This window comes from Arabidopsis lyrata (genome assembly GCF_000004255.2).
Source record: "Arabidopsis lyrata subsp. lyrata unplaced genomic scaffold ARALYscaffold_1, whole genome shotgun sequence".
In the NCBI taxonomy this organism is placed as follows: domain Eukaryota; kingdom Viridiplantae; phylum Streptophyta; class Magnoliopsida; order Brassicales; family Brassicaceae; genus Arabidopsis; species Arabidopsis lyrata.
The window spans coordinates 6,026,502-6,042,210 of NW_003302555.1; the positions used below are offsets into that span (position 1 = coordinate 6,026,502).

Genomic DNA, 15,709 nt, shown 5'->3' on the forward strand with positions numbered 1-15,709 from the left:
AAACCATTAATGAACCTAGTCAAGCAATGGCCAAAAAGGCTTCCACAATCTAAGACCATGGGCAGTGGAGAAAGTGGGTGTAAACTTTTTTTTATTATTATAATTTAAAGAGAGATATAAAAGAGAAAAAAAAAGAAAGAGAGAGAGAGTGTGTGTTACACCCGAGTGTAAAGTTACACCCGGGTGTGAGGAAAGAGACAATTTTCTTCTTTTTTTATTACCTCTAACACCCTTCAGCTTGCTCCACTGTTGATGCTCTCAGAGGTTCATTAATTATTATTATTAATAGTTTCAACTTAAAAATAGCTTCGATTCTCTTAATTTTATACATGTTTATTTATTTCTACTTTTTCTAGTAACCAAGATCATCATATGCAAATTAATCTCTAAATTAAGTTTATATAGAAATCTGGATATTCTTACAATTTAAAACGTCTACAAATGGGCAAACGAAAATGTATAACTGAATAACAATATGCCACATTTCTATACTACTCGCATATGAAAATATGATTACGTTTTTTTGGGGATAACGGATTCAAATACAAGAAATGTGATTTACATATTCAATAGCTTCCTTTGCTAGTAATCTAATAATTCTAATAACTCAAAGATTAAAAAGAATTCCATATATCTGTTGAATTTGACCATATTAATCTCCATTGGATACCACTAAAATTTGTTACAAAAATATAATAGAGAATTTCGTAAGAGAATGTTGATGACCATAGAAGTAGAGAGAGGCCTTAAAGCTTCTGACTCTGACACATTCTCATCAAATCTTAGGTAGTCTTCCCCATTTCCCAATTTTGACCATACCATGACACATTCTCATCAAATCTTAGGTAGTTTATCATATGTCGTTGTCATTTATTATTTATCATATAGTTTAATAAATTTTATTTATGAAACTATTCATTGAAAAAATTATGTGAGTATGAGGAGGATTAACTGAATCTTAATCGTAACATATATATATATATATTGAAATCAAATTTAGTTTCTCTTTCAGTTATTTTTTTTGTTTTCTTCTGAAAATAAGTTATTTAATTTTCCTTCAAGTAATTTCATTTATGAGATCATTAGTCCATATAAACAAAGCCCAAGAATGCTTGACTATTGGCATATATACTATTGGGAAAAAAGATTATTTTGGACAAAAATTCTTTTCAATGGTGCACAATTTTGAGAGAAATATGCGAATTATGAATACATTATCTCCAAAATATAGTGTTAGAAGTTAGTTTCGCAATGTGAGTTCATAAAAGTTGCATAAAGCATAAATACGTATACACCGTAAAGATAGATGGCTCTCTATCTACCAGCAACTTTCAATTGAAAAATAACATTTTACAGAATTAAGATTCCTCTCTTTGTTCTCAAGCTTTATGTCACATTGTTTCACATGCAATGGGCACAAATACTTTACATGTACGTGTGCGTATGTAATTTTTCATTTGCACACGTGTAAACAAGTACGCGTATTGAATGCGTACACATACATGCCTAATTTCATGTACGTATTCATGAAAAATCTAAAAGAATGTGGAATCGTACGGTAAATATACTTAGAATTCTTTTTATTTTTTATTTTTGGAGAAACGGATAACTTAGAATTTATAATAGAAAAACCTTATAATATGTATAACTTTATCTCAAAAAGGAAAGTGGTTAATTCTGAATTTGGTCAGTTTTTTAATTTTAAAATAAAAGGGGCGGCGCATTGTAGAAGTTTTGTCAAATTTCAGGCTAACAAGCATCCTTAAATTGTGCAAGCATGCATGTCCTTACACCCTCCTATTTTTTTTCCTCATATAAAAATTAAACTGAAAAATCTCGAGTGGGTTATATAGATAATTTTGAACGAATTTCAGAAGGATAATATATATGTTAACTTTAACAACACATAGTATATATATAAAGCCATGCAAAGAAATTAGAGTGATATCTATAAGAAAAGAAACCTCAGTATAAGAATCTGATGATCAAGGGCACCTTAACCGAATGCTTTATTTGATTACCGAGGACTTAAAGAAAAATTAGAAATGGACATCGGATTCCTAATAGTTGTATAGCCTTGTAGGTATAGGAAGGAAATATTTCAAAAGAAGAAGAGTGGGTTTAGGTTTAGAAAAGCTGGCTCCAATATGTAGCGAGGCCCCATGCGATTGTAGGAATCCCAAGCAATTTAACCTCTACTAAACGTTTATATTTTAGTATAGTGCGTATTTTCTGGATTATTGATGTAACACTTATTTAGAAGGCTTTTTTTGTTCTCCAACTTGGTGAAGAGTGGTATAGGGTTTTACCTTTGGAAAAAAAGTAAGAGGTTTTATATATGGAGCATTCATTTTGAAAAATATCATATTTTCTTCCCCTCTCCTGCCTTGACTAGAAGTCTAGAACCCAAGAGGTGGAGCTGAGCCCTCAAACCAAATGAATCTATATTTTTTGTTATATAAAATGAGTTCCATAAGATTTGGCGAATAAAAGATAAAAGGCAACTTAGTAATGATAAGAGAGCCGCATGATATTATATACAGTGATACCGTCGTACCGAAAACCACGAGCACGGCCTAATTTGTAGTATATAAAAGTGGTCATATGTAAATTAAATAATATTTTTGTTAGATTAGGATGATGGTCAAAAGATATTCATTGCATTAAAAAATATGACCTCATTTTGCTTTCTTTTTTTGACAGCAAAAAGTCTAGATATTTTAGTAAGTTTAATTTCTACGTGAAAAAATTAACTGACTTAATGGTTTAATCCTCTAAAATTACCATAAATTGAGCAAGTTCGAATTCCTATAAGAACAGTTGAAAATGGTACATGACCATTAGACTAAGCAAACAAGAAGAGATAAAATTAACGCATATCTAAACGTACTTACCAATACGTACAATCTATATAACTTGTGTATATATACCATTTGTTTTTTTGTTAAAGTGTATATATATATATATATATATATATATATATATACCATTGTTTTGAACAATCGTTAAACGGAATCGAATAATCACGTGTATACGGCAAATTTTTACTTAGAAATATCTTTTTTTTAGGGTTTTATTGTATTTCCATTTGCATGCGTTACATAGAAAATCTCCGGCTCTTTTAGTTTTAGAAAATCTCCGTTTTCTTCAAAGTCCCTATAATTTTTATTTTGGTTTACATATGTAATGGGCAGCGATAGGGGGAGAAAAAAAGACACGTGGAGGTGAGTGGTAGGATTGGGAGACCGCTCCTACTTGGGCATGATGTGATCAGAAAAATAGCCCCACGAACGTTTTCATCTCGTTAAAACTATAATCAATCTCTTTGGGAACTTGGGCCATTCCCTCCAACAACTAACACCATCAACACATACTTTATACTACTAATTAAGTTTTGTTTTGTTTCTATATAATTATGATTATCTATGGATTAATCTTTTGATTATGTTTGTTAAAAAATAGTCACCTCTTTTTTAGTCACCCCTTTTGTTGTGGATAAATTTTTGTATGAGTTCATGAATGTGCATGGTCATATATATTAACTTGGAATAAATTTCGGATTCACCGTTGACGAAACAAGAGAAGATTCACTGCTCAATTCTTTTTCTTTAGATGCATGCTAAGTAGACCATACATTGTAGTGTTGCTTCCATGATGACGAGAAGGATGGAACTCTTTAGATCACAAAGTAAAAATAAAATACAAAATGTGACCCTATTATGCATATATATTAATTTATTTATTTTCTCTAATTTAATTTACTGTGTATGTGGCGAATAATTAGGCAATATTGTCACGGATGGTCAAAAATATTTGCTGCAAAGTCCCCATAGGGTTGGCCATAGCCTTGGAAAAATAGAAATATTTCAATCAGTCTCTTTCTGTTTGGACCCTTTGCATATTTCATCAATATATTTCCAGTCTTATTTCTCCTAAATTGACGTCGATTTAAATCCAACATAATGAAAATCAATATTGTGTATAGAATAATTAAGTAATTACAATGTTTTTTTTTTTTTTTTGACATCTTTGGATCGACAAGACCCGATCCATAGTCAATCCCTACTACGTGGGGTAACGCGACTTACTGGAATCGAAATCCGGTGGAAAAGGCGGAATCAAGTCGACTTAATCACTTGACTAAAGGCACATCTCCAAATAATTACAATGTTTATTAAGCAATTAATTGAATTATTGTTGTATTATGGATCCATAAATGTTGAGTCACTTACTTGAGCGTAATTGCATAGCTTTGTAATATAAGTCAGACTTATGTCTCTTTTAACTTTTTGTTTTATATTACCATATATATTGTTTAGAATTTGAAATTCAAAGTTTAACTGTTAGTGTTAAGTGATGCTTAAACTCATGATACGAAGATCTATATGTTGATTACAAATGGTTGAGGATGACGTGATGGAATGGTTCAATCGAACAGTTTAGTGTCTAAAATAGATTATAAATTGCAACGGACGGCACCCGATCTGGTCCTAGACCCGTTATAAATTGATCAAAACCCTTCAAATTGGATCATGTTAGACCTATATGTGTCTATTCTTGGAAACAAGCTAAATATATGATGTAAATAAATACAACTTTTTATTTTTCTTTCATGAAATAAACTTTGAAGATGAAAAAGATGAGAGACTTGTTCACAGCTGGGGCTACACTATGTGTTGGCAAAGTTGGATTAGTTTGGGGGGATATCGGAGATCTATATATATTAGAGATAACAAGTGCTACAAAAGCATTAGGTATTGATCCAATAAGATTGTAGATGTGATGGAAGATGTGTGTTCACTCTCAATCACAGTAGATCCAAAAAAAGCCACACAAAATGGCATAAAGAAATGAGAACGACCCATGTGGTGGAGGGAATGCTTTTCTTTCTCTCCTTTTAAACAACTAATTCTTGAACATATTTACAAATTTTATCAAAATAAAACATTTACGAAAATCAAAACTTAACAGATACTTATTCAAAGTATACATTATATTTACATGAGTATTATCTCAAGTTACTTACGACATGATTTGCTCATCTCGACTTTCTGAAAAATATTGTTTCCCCACAAGAAAAGTTAAAAGGGAGAAAAAAAACATAATTATTCACGTTTTGATTCATGCAACTTGTTTCATTCGTAAATATTCTACTTATTTTATTCCTAAAACAATGATGTTTTGAGGTTTACACACAAATTAAAAAAAATTAACTTTCATATTTTTAAATTATTATTTTGTTAGTTTAATAAGATTAATTTTATTTTTCTTCTTCTACTATTAGTCACAAACAAAAATAATAATGATGTTTTGCTTGGTAAAACAAGTAAAAAACTCAAAATATCAAATAACTAGGAACAGAGGGAATATTTACTTGTCTTAACGATAATTAACTTTCTTTTTTTGTTCAAATGTTTTGGTTAACTTACTTTGAATACTTTAACCAAAAGAATAACGCTATTTAATTCTTTTACATCATATATAACAAAAATATCATGTACACGAGAGAACAAATAACCCTCCAGCTTAGAACCGAGACACACTCGAACAACAGTAAAAAATCAATATCCAATAATTAAACTCATGTGATCTATTTTAAAAAGATTAAAAGAAGAAGAATATAAAGTCGTAAAAGAAAATTAAAAAGGCACCGAATATTATAAAGACCTAAGACTTCGTTGGATTAATTTAAAAGAAAATTAAAAAGTTAATGAGTTTGTAGTGTAAAATGTGTGAAAAAAAAGGAAAGCTTTTTACATAGGGTTCCATTATTTATCATAGACTTTAGTCCTTTTTAGGTTTCTTGTAACTCTATCGGTGTCTGCTTGTGGGCCTTCTCACACCACCGACCCTTTTGCTCCATAACAGTATATATATACACACACATTTGTTTATTTATTAATTTGTGAGAATGATAAGTTTTTGTTATTATACGATGTTCAAACTATTTTATACATTGGAACACAATTAGTCAAATTACGCAAGCTGCCTAACTGATAATATCTATAAGAATGTAATAACAAATTAGGTGTCCACAGTATAGCTCAGCATATTGGTTTTTGATAATATTACAGTGTATCTCAATATCCCATGCAAATTTAAACCTCGAGAATCTATATCTTTAATTTCGTTTCAAAATATTTAGCAATTTTATGCTTCCAATCGAGTTATATACAGCTCTAAGTGTTGAGAAATTGTGGATGGTGTCATGTACAGTAAGTCAATAATATATAAGTGGGGAGAACAGAATGAAACAGTGAGTCACTGATTCTCCTCCCGCCAAAACATCCGAATCTAATAGTATTAACAGTTCAAAACATCGTTTTCTAACCTGATACTAGTCTAATTGCATTAAGAGTTTGGTTTTACACTATACTAAAATTGAATCCTTTGATTTTTCCTTGACATGCACTTGTCACAATGCTATGTGCTTTTTATTTCGACAACGGACAATTGGACATATAACTATTATACTGTATATAAATATAATAGTAGTTATATGTCTAGCTCACTGTCTCCATATGTATACATCATCCAGTTACAAATCGAAATCATATTTTATAATTAATACATCTACCTATTTATTGAGAGTACTTATAAGGTTCCGTAAACAAAAATAAAATAATAATAATAATAATAATAATAAGGTTCCGTTGAGATAGTTATTATGTTAACTCACGTATCCTTTTCATTCAAAATATTGTTAATGTATTCTACATACGTTGGTATGCATGCACTACATGGCCGGCCGGTACGGTGATCAAAGAATGATACAACACGTACGTACGATCGTACACATATGTAGACTCAAATATGTTAATGAGCGAATACAGGTATTGTTATTGTTATTAAAATAATTAATATACATATTTTTTGTCACTTGTATTTATTAAACATTTAATAATAAAATAATAAAATTGAGCTGGACCAAGATTGACCTGAACTGTTTATCTTTTTCTTCGTTAAGATGTTTTCAATGTCTTTTCTTTCCTTTTTTTTTTTGATAAAATGTTTTTTCGAAAGAAACTTGAGTGAGATGTAAAATAAAACACAAAATAGAACGAAAAGAAAGAATCTTGATATGCCACCGAATTTTCCAAATGAAGTTAAAATAAAACTTTTAACGTTTAATTTTAACCATATTATAGCTGAGATCCGATTATTTCGAATCCGTCTCCAAATTTTACTGCAGAACAAAATATCACGTGTGATGAAATTGAGTAGAAGCTTTAGGAAATGTTCCTTTGTTGAGTACTCATGTTATTGCATGCACTAACTAATTGACACTTATTAGGGTAAAATACAAAACAGAAACTGAGAAGAGAATTAAACTTGGTCCTAAAATTATATCGTTGAGTCATGAGTGAATATAAATAAATACACGAAGGATGTGGACAAAAGACAATTAAGTAACAGTAAAATAATACATTTTCTTACAGCAACTGTTCATAAAATGTGATATGTCAGAAGTGCTTCGCTGTCTAAATTTCAAATCCAAGGCACCACGCGCTAATGTATCGCTTGTATCTCATGTTCCAATTAAAATTCGACAGTTCATAATCATCAACTATTCATGCTTGTTTTTGTTGTCAAAACTCATTATTATCGAAATAAAAATCATACTTAGTAATTTCTCTCTTTGATATTTATAGAAAACAAACATGATCAATCTGATTAATAAATAAAATATCACTAATCTGGCTCAATTTTTCAAAAGTAGAAAAATAATTTTCTCGAAAGAGTAGACAAATTCGTGAAATAATCTTCAAAAATAATCACTTTAATTATTTATTTGTTTGTTTATTTCAGTTGTACACACACACACTAAAGACTAGAGGGTGGCAAGTAGTTACCAAAATTAATTGCATTGGTCGTGACTGGTGGGAGCTTTCCGTTTGGGTCTATCTAAATTAAATTGAAACAGCTCATTGGACATGACTTTCTAAGTCTCTCTATGCATTTGAGATTAAAAGAAATTAATTTTGCGAAAATTTAAAAATTTGAAACCTGAAGAATCTAAATCAAACGAATAATGGCCGTTGAATCACGTTACTTGTCATGTACCCAACACCAATGAAGTGTTTGCCAATCTCAATCGACGATTTTGTTTTTATTACTAATGTAAAGTATAGAATATATAAATATTTTGATCATCAAATGAAAACATCAAATCTGATTGTTTGTTTGATGAATTTTACGAGATAACATGAACGTAAAGGCCTTCAAACAACTAAAAGAATACTTTACAAAAAAAAAAAAAAAAAACTTTACATAAAATCGTACTTGAAAACTTTATCGTACATTCTCCTTAAACAAATATGCCATTCTTCATAACAACTGATATACCTATTCATATCCCATCATCCATCAATATTCAATAGTGACAATATGTGTATTGAACCATATAGTATCATAACTCATAACAACTGATATACATATTTATGTATATATATTATACATGCATCTATAACCATATAATATCATAACTCAAATGCATAGTTCAAATAAAGGTGTAGCCGTGTAGGAAACCCATGAAAGTAATCATGTTCTCCACAAAACTATAGACACTAGTACCGTAACATAATGGCTAGTGTTATCTTACAATATCCTATGGTTCTACTATACTTAAACAAAACTAGAGTCTATAAAACTAAAATAAACAAAAGAAAAAAAAAAATAGACAAAGAAACATAATTGGTGAAGAGGGAGGCAGTAATGGAGAACAAGGTCATGGGTTTCAGCGTTTTTTTTTTTCAAACTTCCCTTCATACCCGCGCACTTACTCTTGCTTCCGTTGGCTTTCCTTTTTTTTTTCTTTTTAGTATTTTCTTTCTTCTTTAAATATTTTTAGAGTTCTACAAAAAAAAAAAAGTTTTCCATGTGGAGAGAGAAATAATTTATATTCAGATTGAATCAAGAAAATGGGTGGTTCTTTATTTCTCTCTCGCATTTTGAATTTGATAAAACAAGACCCATGTGTTCATGATTCTTGAATGACTCATAAAAAAAGTTTTGTGTTAAAGAAAAAGTTTTCTTATATAAGAAGCCATTTTCTTTTAGCCGTTTTTGAGAAACTCGATCTCTGTAAAAAAAAAATCGAATCAGAGGAATTATATTGGCAGTGGAGGATAAAATAAAGCAGGTAAAACTCGAGAGTTTTCAGTGACGAAAATGAGTTCCTTTTCAGAGTTTGTCTTTAATTAGTTTTTTTTTTCCAGGAAAAAGTTGAAGAAGTCATTGTGTGTGATAGGAGGACTTGGGTTTTAAAAAAGGTAACGGAGCGTCGAAGAAAATAAATAGATAATAAACAGAGACAGAGAGAGAAAGGATATATAGAGTAAGAAACATAAAGAGAGAGAAGTAAAAAAGAAGAAGAAGAAGAAAAATGGAAGATACGAAGAAGAAAAAAAAGAAGAATATTAACAAGAACCAAGATTCCAAGAAAAAAGAGCGTCATATTGTTACATGGTCACAAGAGGTATTTTTTTTTTTTTTTTTTTGTATTGCTCTGTTTTTGAGTGATTCTGAAATGGGTTTATGGAGTTGCAGGAAGATGTTACACTAAGAGACCAAATTACTAAACATGGAACTGAAAAGTGAGTTTTCATTATTCATTTCACTCTTCTGTTTATTATCTATGAAAAGTTTTTTTTTTTTTTTTTTTTTTGTTTTTAACAATTTTCTTGGAAAGTTTTGATTTTTTGAAAAGATGGATTCTAAAAAAGATTGTTGAGATATTGTTTCCGTTGTGTGTTTTTGATGGTATTAGTTGGGCGATCATTGCATCAAAGTTCAAAGACAAAAGCACAAGACAATGCAGAAGAAGGTTAGTGAATCGATTTCAATAATCAAAATGATGATTTAATCTGATTTTCTCTTTAAGCAAAAATCTTTTTGGGTTCTGTTTTTTTAAATCCGGAGATGGACTTTTGTTTGCAGATGGTATACATACTTGAACTCTGATTTCAAAAGAGGAGGTTGGTCCCCTGAAGAAGATATGCTTTTGTGTGAGGTGACTTCACTAATACAGACTTTCATTACATGGATAAGATTTTCTTAAGTTTGGTGTTTGTGGTTTTATGTCTGATCTTTAATGGTCTTGTGTTGAATTTTTTAGGCACAAAGAGTTTTTGGGAATAGATGGACTGAGATAGCAAAGGTGGTTTCAGGCAGGTAAAGTCCAAGCTCAAGCTCTAATGGTGTGGGTGAAGTCAACGTTATAAGACTAGAGTTATTAAACTAATGTTCTCTTCTCTGTGTGTTTTGTAGAACTGATAATGCTGTGAAGAACAGGTTTACAACACTTTGTAAGAAGAGAGCCAAGCATGAAGCTATGATGACTAAAGAGAACAACTCAAACAACAAAAGAATGTTGTTCTTAGACGGTATCAGTACACCGCGAAAATCCGAGAATGAAACTCCTATTGCTAAGAAAATGAGGTAAGTTTGTTTCTATTTGATCTAATAAACATCGGTTTTCAACAAGTGTTTTTACACATTTGATGGTTTTTGTTGGTTATTATACAGGAAAAGTCAGATTCTAGATCTCACAGAGATCAGTAACTATGGAAAGGCTGTGTCTTGTGTGAATCAGCAGATAAGATCTCCATTTTCGGTATCAGCGCGAAATGCCACGGGTATTGATAGCTTGGAAGAACAGAACCAAACAAGCAATGTGAATGAGAGTGATGGTGAAGGGATGTTTCTTAAGAAGGATGATCCAAAAGTGACAGCTTTGATGCAACAAGCTGAACTTTTAAGCTCCTTGGCGCAGAAAGTTAATTCAGACAACACAGAACAAAGCATGGAGAATGCTTGGAAGGTAAACCAAGAAACCACAACTTCTCAGCATATCAAATTAGCGATAAGTTTTCAAGCTTCCTAATAACATAGCTCTTGTTGTATGCATATGTCCAGGTTCTTCAGGATTTCTTGAATAAAGGCAAGGAGAATGATTTATTCAGATACGGAATACCTGATATTGATTTTAAAATCGAGGAATTTAAAGACCTTATTGAGGATTTGAGGAGTGGTTATGAAGACAATCAGCCATCTTGGAGGTGAAAATAGCTTTTAAACACCACAAAACATTTGTGTTCGTCTTAAGGTGTTTGCCTAACCTTTTCATTTGTTGTCCTTTTAGGCAACCTGATCTCCATGACTCACCAGCTAGCTCTGAGTATAGTTCAGGATCAACCATCATGGTGGATCAGTCTAGTGATAGAACACAACCATTCTCAGCTGATGATACTCAGACAGAACATAAGCAAGTTGGAGAGGAGTTGCTCATCCTGAAAAATCCTGATGAAAATATGCCCATCTCGGGCGAAGAAAAGTTCAGCTCGCCTATTCAAGTCACGCCATTGTTCAGATCTTTGGCAGACGGTATCCCAAGTCCACAGTTCTCTGAAAGTGTAAGCTCTGCACCTTCTTAGCATTCATGTTCATCATAAAATACAAAGGCTTTGATCAAACATTGAGTTTTAAAAGACTGATTGCTTTTGCAGGAGAGGAGCTTCCTGCTGAAAACACTCGGGATTGAGTCCTCATCTCCATGTCCAAGTGCTAATCCTTCAAAACCACCCCCTTGCAAAAGAGTCCTTCTCCATAGCTTGTAAACCAACCAACCAACCATCTCTCTCAAACCCAAAACAGTCCTAAACCGCGGTTTTGTCTCCCTGGAGACGTAATTTTTTCCCACTTTTGCTTAGATTTCAATTTAGGTTTTGCAGCCATATCGGCCTGGAAGTTTTTGTGTAGCGGGCATGCCATGATCTGCATTCCTCCCTCAAGGTTTTTTTAGTTTCTTTCTTGGTTCTAGAATGTTAACGGTAACATTTCTAGCCCTGTCAAAGAAAGCTCTCAAGAATCTGCCATATACTCAGATTCAGATTTCTCGTTCTTTTCTTACTTAACATAAGGAAGCCATCTACAAAAGAAGGCACCAGTCTGTCTTAAGAAAAAAATTCTTTGGTTTGTCTCTAAGGGCTTTACTCAGATACATCATCTGAGCATTTTCCCCTGATTTCTTGATTTGTTTTCATCATCTCTGTACAGAATCTGTATCACATATATATATATATATATATAAAGAAGTTTTTCAGAGTGTAACTTTAGGAAACAAAAAAAAAAAAAAAAAACTCAGAAGAGGGAAGAGTTTTACCTGTTTGCCTGTTGTTGTTCTCTTAGACGACGAAGACAATAGAACTTAAAACTTATAACCTCCTAGGATATTGTATTGTAAAGACATTATATGAGTGGAAATATATGATTTGATTTTGGTTTGATATATATAAGTTTCTTCTCATGCATTAGTTTACATTTTGCTAATGTGACTAAAGCTTTCTTCTCTCTAACTTTCAGACCATCTTTTGAAGTAAAAAGTTTCCAAATCAAAAACAATTTTCTTGAAGAATTAAATATTCTGATCCCCATTCCCAGCTTCAAGTCTTTTTCTTCTTCTGCATTCTCTGCAGCTTCCTCCATTTCAGGTATATTTGGTAAGACAATCCACCAAACACCATCGACACACATCCCCATTGTTTGGACGATAATGGGTTCCCGCTCAGAACTGAAGATACCACGATGCTTACAAACTTACGGGTTGTGGTTATGGTTGTGTTAGCTAGAGACCCGAATCTGCTTATTGTCAAGAAGATGAAGTTTTGGCCCACTGCACCGCATAAACAGTACATTAGAATGTCCCATGCTGCCTCAGGGTGTTGCTTGCAGAACTGCACAGCTTCGAATCCGCTCCCATGTGGCAATCCAAACATATAGACCATGTTGTATATGGTTCCCCACAGATTCATTCCCAGCATTATGTCCCATGCATTAGTTTTTGGGTACCTGTATCCATGTATGGCGATGATTAATGTCCAAATTGCAGACAAAAGGGAGCCTGGCTTTCTGATAGAGTAAGTTAAGCTTCTAACAGAATGTCAAGAATCATACCTTGCGGTAATGGAATCCTGGGTGGCATTTGTGAATCCATCAAAGGCGAGGTTCAAGAAACAAAGCCCATATCCAAGGGGTGCATTAGGATGTGCTAGCTTGCTGATGGTTTTAGAGCTTGTCTGAAAAACCAAGTCAAAGACGGTTTACTACATTTTCACAGCCAAAGTATAACAAGTATATTATAATCAAAGCTCCAGAATGCGAATCTGCTTACCTTAAGAAGGGCAAACATAGATACTCCTCCCGCAACAAGAAAGGTGCAAAGATACTCAGGCAAAGTGTATCTTATGCCATAAACTAAGGAGCCCATCAGCATAACTACATGAAAGAAAAAACAGATATAAGATACACATAGCAATGGTTAGAGAGCGATTATGGATTGATGCTCTAAATTGACACCTCACCTGGAATCATTTTGGAAGATTTTGCAAGGACCTGCAATAAGCAAGTTTTGCATCAATAATATTCTCTAAGAAAGGTTCAAAACAGATGATGTTTTTATTACACTACCAATGTCTTAAGATGCCAAGTTTACCTGAGCTGGGTAACTAATGTACTTCAAAGCTTCAATGCCCATGGCAGGACCAATTGTATTAGTAATGCCAGCACTCCAATACGTCCACCATGGGGCTCCACCAGAACCTCCATTGGACCAGAGCTTAATCACTGCTCATAATCAAACAAAAATACTTCAGCTTCATTTATTCTTCTGGTATAGGAATAAACAAGGAAGAATATTTCAAATGCTCACTTATGTAAGACCAAACCAAGCAGATTACATTCTGAGCCAAATTCAGAAATGCAAGATGCTCGAATCTCTTCCCATCTTCACCAAATTTCTTCGTCGACCTAATTAGAAAAATTGACTTCCATCAGCTACATTTCTACAAATTCCAATCACAGGATTGAATTGCAAACAAGGATTCCAAGAATAGTAACAATCTTGTACAAACATAATCGAGCAAATTGCGAGAGAAATAATCAACGAGCTAAGACAAGATGATCGATTCGACCCTATGAATTTTTACTTACAGGGTCTCTTGAAGAACGCCTTGGTAAATGTAAGCGGCCCAGATCCCGGCGACACAGAACGATAATAACAGAACTCGCCGGAGACCGGAACCGTGAGCTTCCATCGCCGCACGCCGCTTACTGTTTCCTCCGATGGAACTCCGGCGACAATTTGAATTTCAATTTTACGTTTATTCGATTAATTTTGCGATCAAATTATGAGATCGATCTGAAGTGGAAACGGAAGTTATTAAAGTGTCGGAGGCGCGAGAAAGACGTAGATGTTCCACGTGTAATTTTATCATTGGTTAGATAATCTGACATGGCATTTTTGATTGGCTATGATACGTGGATTAATTTCTGGAATCCAAGTCACATTCACTGCGATCCATCTCTGAGATACAAACGTGAACTACGTGCCGTTTTGTTTTGGGCCTAGAACTAGAACTTATATACGGATGTTCTTTTTACAGCTTGGGCCTTGAATTAGGCCTTTTGGACCTCTTTTTTGTCAAAGGTGATACAACTTTTTTTTCAACATAGCTAAAAAAGTTTGAAATATCGAATATTAAAATAAGATATTACACGCACTCATGCATAGTTCATTATGTTTTGAGTAATCTACTAATTTTCTGTATACTATGAATAATATTATACTAAATCGTAATGAAAATAGAAGTCATACATGGGTGAAATGAATTTATAGGATATTGATATTATGATATACCAATGCAAATGCTTTGGGAAAACCAATTATACATTTTGAAGAGTCAAAAGAGTACTGATGGATAATAATAAAGCAATATAATATCATAAGGTTCCTCCTGAGCGATTATGAAAAATGCCAAAGTTCTACACGTGCCTAATCATGCAATATGCAGAAGAAAAATAAAAAACTCTCTTTCGATCTGCCGGTCAACAACAATGTGAATATAGATTGAGTAGTTTCTTGAGTCAATGCATGAGATATATATTTAAGAAATACACCAAAAATGTCTTCGACGTTACCCACCACTCTCCATTAAAAATTCAAATCTAAATGATGATTACCGTCGTCTACATCTACGATATGGTTTGATATTATTACGGTTTAACGTTTTCTCTAAACTCAAAACTTAATTTTACAAAAATATTATTTAAGAGTTGAATGTCATACTTTATTTTTCATTTGGTCAACTATAATGCGAAAAATTCCACAATACATAATTCGTTACTAATTTAGAGTTTTTTAAATATTGATCACCTGTTATAATATTGAGGTAACTTGGGAAGCAAGACAGGGGACCAAGTCCGTGAAGCCTATGAAGCCCGTGAAGCCGAAGAATATTCTAGATATCCTATTGTAATAAGGATTAGGAGATTTAGAATATTTACTTATTCATGTTTATCTATTTCCTATTCCAATTAGGTTAAACATAAGTTAGTCTCTATATATTGTGTATCAATTCTCTTGAGATTAACAACACATAATAAAGAGTTTTCCTCCAAATCATTCTCTAGTTTCTACATATAAACAAAGATATACACATATATACTGATTCATCCATTGACTAAAATTTTATTTTATCTAATGCATGCATGCCATATGCACAATAATCTAATAGTAAATCCAATGCCTCAAAAAAAAAAAAAAAAAAATCCAATACCTCCCAGAATAGATAAAATCGTCCATAATACCAAATTTTATTGTACAGCTTTGATATCTCATAATTTGGAAGTGTACGTAAAAGTTTCTAAAACA

At 32.5% G+C, this 15,709-nt stretch overlaps 2 protein-coding genes across 2 annotated transcripts; one reads left to right on the top strand and one right to left on the bottom strand.

Moving 5' to 3' along the window:
- The first annotated feature begins 8,867 nt into the window (after nt 1–8,867).
- On the top strand, nt 8,868–12,287 carry LOC9326113 (transcription factor MYB124). Its single transcript, XM_021014732.1, has 11 exons — nt 8,868–9,142; nt 9,219–9,478; nt 9,550–9,596; nt 9,770–9,826; nt 9,940–10,012; nt 10,118–10,173; nt 10,270–10,440; nt 10,528–10,822; nt 10,918–11,060; nt 11,144–11,414; nt 11,508–12,287. The coding sequence occupies exons 2-11, from the start codon at nt 9,386–9,388 to the stop codon at nt 11,616–11,618; spliced, it is 1,317 nt and encodes a 438-aa protein (XP_020870391.1). The 5' UTR covers nt 8,868–9,142; nt 9,219–9,385; the 3' UTR covers nt 11,619–12,287.
- LOC9326114 (UDP-galactose/UDP-glucose transporter 3) lies at nt 12,255–14,219 on the bottom strand. The gene is made up of 7 exons (XM_002892755.2): nt 13,990–14,219; nt 13,709–13,806; nt 13,493–13,623; nt 13,362–13,392; nt 13,172–13,275; nt 12,955–13,076; nt 12,255–12,849 (listed from the first exon to the last, which is right to left on the bottom strand). Exons 1-7 carry the CDS (start codon nt 14,091–14,093, stop codon nt 12,444–12,446), a joined length of 996 nt encoding a protein of 331 aa, XP_002892801.1. The 5' UTR covers nt 14,094–14,219; the 3' UTR covers nt 12,255–12,443.
- Nucleotides 14,220–15,709: the final 1,490 nt, after the last annotated feature.